The sequence below is a fragment of the Cynoglossus semilaevis genome, chromosome 1 (assembly GCF_000523025.1).
Source record: "Cynoglossus semilaevis isolate Cse_v1.0 chromosome 1, Cse_v1.0, whole genome shotgun sequence".
Lineage (NCBI taxonomy): Eukaryota > Metazoa > Chordata > Actinopteri > Pleuronectiformes > Cynoglossidae > Cynoglossus > Cynoglossus semilaevis.
The window spans coordinates 8,009,662-8,015,661 of NC_024307.1; the positions used below are offsets into that span (position 1 = coordinate 8,009,662).

General features: G+C 41.2%; 1 protein-coding gene across 1 annotated transcript in view; it reads right to left on the reverse strand.

Annotated features, from left to right (window-relative positions):
- The window catches only part of cnksr1 (connector enhancer of kinase suppressor of Ras 1), a 24,875-nt gene extending 19,367 nt beyond the window's left edge, over positions 1-5,508 (reverse strand). Inside the window, exons 1-4 of the mRNA XM_008308782.3 lie at positions 5,120-5,508; positions 3,802-3,959; positions 640-842; positions 234-318 (exon numbers count right to left, since the gene is read on the reverse strand). Of these exons, the coding sequence (XP_008307004.1) occupies positions 234-318; positions 640-842; positions 3,802-3,959; positions 5,120-5,171 (498 nt within the window). The 5' untranslated portion in view covers positions 5,172-5,508. The remainder of the gene's footprint in view (positions 1-233; positions 319-639; positions 843-3,801; positions 3,960-5,119) is intronic.
- Positions 5,509-6,000: the final 492 nt, after the last annotated feature.

Consider the following 6,000-nt stretch of genomic DNA (forward strand, 5'->3'; position numbering starts at 1 on the left):
CCCGTTGCTAACTTTTTGCTAAAGTTAACGACTTCTATTGAGATGTAACAACCTTTTGGCTAACTTCTAGCTTTTTTGGTTACTGTTAAAGCTGCGTTGATGAGATTTACTTCTTCCTTTAAGTCTTTGCCAATCCAACATTCTGTGATTGTGTAGCTGAACACATTTCACTGAACCTGATGTGCGTAACAGAAACTTAGTGATTTAGTATTTGCAGCCTAAAATGTACCGACCTTGTGGACGATTTCTCCTAACTCTTTGCAGTAGTTGAAAATGTCCTTGGTGGTGACGTGTGCACTTAGCTGTGTAAGATGATACCTAGAATAAAACAGATTATATTTGCAATTAGTGTCAGAAAGATCAAGAGAGGAAAAAATAAACAAAATAAAAAATAAAGGGAAGGACAGTAAAGACATCATTCAACAGCGTTGATGTCTCTTCCCAAGGGTCAACACTGTAACAACAGGTCAGTGTGTATATCTAAACACAAGAGCGGACGACTTCAGCCCGCAGCCTTCACTTTTACATAAGAACCCACAGTGGCCCAAACAACAGCCAGAGCTACATTTCATTTTTAGAGCAGAGAATATTTATGTATATATTTTTAAACAATTGTTGCGTAACTGCCTCTTTACAGACCTGTTGAGCAGAAAGAAGAGTCCTTTGGCAGACGTGATGACTTCCACCACCACCTGCAGTATTCCAACAGGCAGTTTGGAGGCGCTGTGTCCATCGTACCTGTTGCTGCGCCAACGACCCTGGATGCCCATCTGCAGAGTGTGAGCGACGGCACGCAGCTTCTCCGTCAGTCCACGCAGGTTTTCTCCTCCGATACCATATGTCTACACAAACACGCACATATGAAAGCAGTTAGAAGAGCATTCCTCTGTGGACACACTGAGATAAGAAGTCAGTCTGTGATGGGTCAGGCTTTTCCACCCTCGTTCTCCTGTTCCCAAACACTTCACCAAGATCAAAGGCTTAGTGGGTCGTACTTTGTGTGTTTTTTCTTCGTCTGCCTCACTCAAGAGCTACTAACAATTTCTATGACATCTTATAGGAGGTGAGCTCCGTAGATGGATTATGTTTTCCTTGCTCGGTTTAAAAGGTTCAGTCTGAAGGTACCTTAGTCGCTTTTTTACTCAACAACGTAGACAAGAGGTTCTCAAGCTATGGTATGGGTATGGGTGGTGGTACTTGGGCTCCCTCTGGTGGTACATTGGTGGTAAGTCACAAATCTCTGAGTAAAATAATTTTATCTCAAAATATGCAGTTTTGGGTGGCGCTTTGGCCCAGAGGCAACGTCTCTGGCACTGGTGTGGACCCCCAGGGTTCACCTTCTGGGAAAGTTCGAATCCCGGTTAGGGCGGTTAATACCTTCCAGTGGACTCACCACCTGCAGGAAGGTTCAGGGGGGTTGGTACGGTGCAGTGTGATTTGGGTGGCGACTGCTGCCCCCACGACCCGGTAACGGATAAGCGGATGAAAATGGATGGATGGATGGATGGATGGATATGCAGTTTTGGAATATTTGGAAAAGAGCTTTAAAATGTGTCCACAGCACCACCTCAAGGGGGGTAAAGAGAGCTACATTTTGTCTTTACCAACACAAATTTTAAATTTAAAGTAATATATATATATTTATTTGCATTTTAATACGTAGGCCAAAAGTGTTAGCAAAACTAGCTATCTAGTGAAAACTAGTGATTAAGAGGACCATTTTGATTGTTATCTGATGTGTGTGTAACATGTGTTACTTTACAAATCTTGTTCTTCTGCTGAGCCTATAGCTGTGGGAATACAGCTGTGCAAATTGCAGGCCACAAAACTCAGAATAGAACACCCAGTATTTTGCCTCTACTCAAGCTGATTTCCGTGGTTGGTTTAATGTCACGACCCACTCATTGGCAGTGAAGTACCCTGCACTGATCGGGCTTTGTAGTTGCACCACGACCAGCCAGAACCATCCTCTGTCAATGAGGGGCCATGAGCGTTTCATCGCGTTTTCAATACCGTGGTTCTTTATTATGCAACCGTGTACTTGAACGTGTTTGTTCTGTTTTCATGTGAGAATCTGACTGAAGGTTCTTTATGAATAAACCCACTGTGTGTGTTTACACTTCAACCCGGACAGAGCGGATGAGAAGCAGATACATACAAGCACACAGTAGTCATGACTTAATTTTGAATGGTTTGTGTGTGTTTGTGTAATAAACAGCCTTAAGCCAGGATTTTACTACAGGACTTATCCACATTTACACAGTCTTTTATTGTATAATGCTGCTCATGGAGTACTGCAAACATCATTAAAGCACTGTTTGTAAAACAGTAGATACTAATTATTTGCAGGGCTGCAGGCAGGGGGCGCTGGAGCCAATCTCAGTCGTACATAGCCAAAGGTAGGGTGCACACTGGACAGTGTGCCAGTACAACACAGGGCCACGTTCTCTCATATGTGAATGTCAGTTTGAACGGTTGTTTGTCTATATCAGGCACGGGCAAACTAAGGCCCGGGGGCCGGATGTGGCCCGATCAGCTTTTTAATTTGGCCCTCCAAACTTATTATTAAATTATCATTATACTTTTGTTGAGGCTTTTGTACAGGCCTTTTGCCTGCAATACTCATGTTTCCTCAATGGATGGCGTAGAAAATGATAAAAGCATTTTAGCCTTTATGCATGACTTTTACATGTCATTTATCCCAGTTCACACGAACGCTCCATCTATCTGCTCCTGACTCGGCCCCCCCGTTCAATTTCAGGACAATTGTGGCCCACGGGTCAAAGGTTTGCCCCAGCCTGGTCTATATATACACATGTGGCCCTGCGGTGGACCGGTGAACAGTCCAGGCTGTACCCTGCCCTTGACCATTGACAGCTGGGATTAGCTGATGCCCCAACCCCTCAAGACGAATAAGCCTTAAATAATGGATAGATAGCTCTCAATTAAAAAGTGACATTTTTCACCGCAATAAGTGTAGTAACACAGAGTAAATTCACTTCATCTTTATAGGAACATGTGAAAATCATATGAGACAGATGATATTTAAATAACTGGTCATTAAGGTGGTCGCTTTAGTAGATGTACAGTAAATGACATTTAATTAAACTGTAACTTGCCCATTTATTCGTTGCTAAAGCTGAGCTTCACCTCTGAATCGTAGTTGTTTCACTAAGAAGTCACTTCTTAGTGACATCACAGCTTTCCTCAGCCTGTTTTTTTTTAAACCTGAGATTAATTACTGCCAGCAGGGGCCAGCGTGGAAACAAATTAACACCCCCACACTTCAATGTCTCTCCTTAAACTCCCTCTCGGAAACTGGACAAGGAGGAAGATTTAATTAGGGGACGGCAAACAGGATGGGGAAAAAAAATCACAGATCACAGCAGTGGTGTATTTATTGCACTCGGCTGTAGACTTTGCATGGTAACTGTGCTGATTTGGTTGCAGCAGAAGCACATTCACACCATCATCTCCTTGATAAACAGGAACCTTATCACTAAGATAAGATTACAGAAACATTTTAATATGAACATACAAGCCGAATAAAGACAGTGGACCCAAGAGTTGTTAATTTTGCTGCAGTCTAAGTAGGATTTGTACAGGACTGGCTGCAGCTGCTGTATGTTCTGGTTCTGTCTAGAATCACTGTTTGTGTACAAGTGTCCGACTGTGAAGTGACAGAGTCACAACGTCATGACTGAGAGTAAACATCATGGATGAGACTGTGAAGTCTGACACTGTGAAGTCAACTTCATGACTGAGAGTAAACATCATGGATGTTCTCACACACAGACTCACCAAAGAGCAGAGTTTCTCCACTGCTTCCAGAATGAGCTCCTGGTGCCCGATCTTGTGAACTCCCAACTTTTCCAGGTCCCTGGAGGTCAACTGGAGCAAATCCAGACCTGACAAGTTCCACTCAGAGACTGAATACTGATGCAGGGGAACATCCAGACCTTCACAAGCAGAAAAAAATACTGTACAATAAGCTAAAATGGCTACAGACATCCATAGATGTTATATTATTATAGCAGTTATTAGCAGTTTTCACTAGTAGCATACGAAGAGTAGTACTAGTTTACGGTATTACCTTTTTCACTAGTATCGTTAGTAATTAGTAATGGTCTTATTACAATGTTTGTAGCAGAATTATTATTAGTAGTAGAAGTTAAAAAAATTACTGTAAAAATAATAATAATAATAATAGTAATGACTAAATCAAAATACATGGCTAATGTGTTATTCTATAGTGTTTTTCCCAAACCTGCTTTTCCGATTGTGATTTTGTTGTTGTTGTGTAGGTATGGCTGTAGTTATGACTGTTATTATTTATAGCAGTAATAAATATAGATACTTCGTAGCACTTGCAGTCGTAACAGTATTTTCAGTAGTTGTAGTTGTAGTATTTCTACTTGAATGTAGTTGCAGTTCTACAGCACCGCCAGTAGTAGGTCTGCTTTTACTACACTTTATCAGCTCCATTACAGGTAGTCATAGAAGTTGAATACATTTTAATATTAAAAAACGATTGAGCTCAATTATAAAATCATTACATACCACACATGGTACTCCAACATTGTGTGCCACGAGTAGAGTATTATTTATTATAATAGCAGCATTAGTATAGATGTCATTGTTACAGTACAGGTTACGGCATAGCAGTTAACGTGACAGCCATATATAGGTAATTCTAGTAGTAGTAGTATTCACTGATGAAATATTGTGAAGCAGCGGTGTCGTTATCTTTCATCACTCGAGTACATTTTGGAGTTGTAGTAAAAGTAGTAGCAGCAGCAGTAGAGCACATTAGTAGTTATTGCGTACTGCGAAGCGTACGTAAATAAGAGCAAAGTAACATTACGGTCCAAAGGTTTAACAGCACTTTATTGCAGTTCAGTAGTTTATACTGTTGTTGTTTCAATCTCTCTCTCTCTCTCTCTCTCCCTCTCTCTCTCTCTCTCTTTCTCTCTCTCACTTCCTCATTCCACCTCTACCTTTCACTTCCACTAGGATTTGTGTTTGCGTCTCTTTACCTCACTTTACCGTCCGGGCCAGAGTACAGAACACACAGTACTACAGGTATATCAAAGCCTCGCGTTCTGTAAATGTCCCTCACCTTGTAGCCACTCACTGACTCTCTCCTCGCTCCAGGTCGTTATAGGCTCCATACTCGGAGACCTGCTGCCACCGTTCGCTTCACCTTCCCGCCGTCCTGGCGTATGTCGGCTGCTCCAGGCTGAAGCTGCAGCAGCAGAAGTCAGATAATCTAATAATAATCTGATCAGAAGCAGGACGCTGACGAGGGACACTCCTTTGTCAGGTAAAGGTAGACGAATCTGTCAGACCACTCCTGCTCAGTCCTTCCTCCACACCCACCTCCTTCTCCTCGGCTCCTGCACAACACCTGAGGGAAAAGTTTATAGGCATACAAGATGCCAAAGTGTGGGTGGCGGCCTTCTAGCGGGGCCTTTGGGTATTGCAACTGGGTCCATATGAAACGATCTTTTTTAAAAGTTCTGAGCTATTTGTTTTTTTTTAACTTTTTTACATTCTTCTTTATTGGCATTTTAAGCTGACATTTGACTAGTTCTGGCTAACATTTGTAAACTTCAGACAATTTTGAGTTTTTTTTTTATGCCAAATGTTGCACTGATTAACTGTTAGCTCCCCCAATAGAAGAGAAATAAAAATCAGCTTTCTTTTTCATTGTACGAAATACAGATAATAGTACAGATACATTTACACACAATGGAAATGATCTGCATTTGACCCAGAATTTTTAGTGCTTGTTCAGTGCTTGTTATCTTCCAGCCATTTGATACCTATCTTTAGGTAACTATCTCAGCAAACCATCATGATTGGTTTGTGTCTGTTTTAACATATTATATATATAATATATTAACATTTCCACGTGTTTTGCGAAATAAAATATATTACACACTAGACTAATTTATTTTTTATTTAAAAAGAAATCCATCAAATGTCAGCCATTTTTAT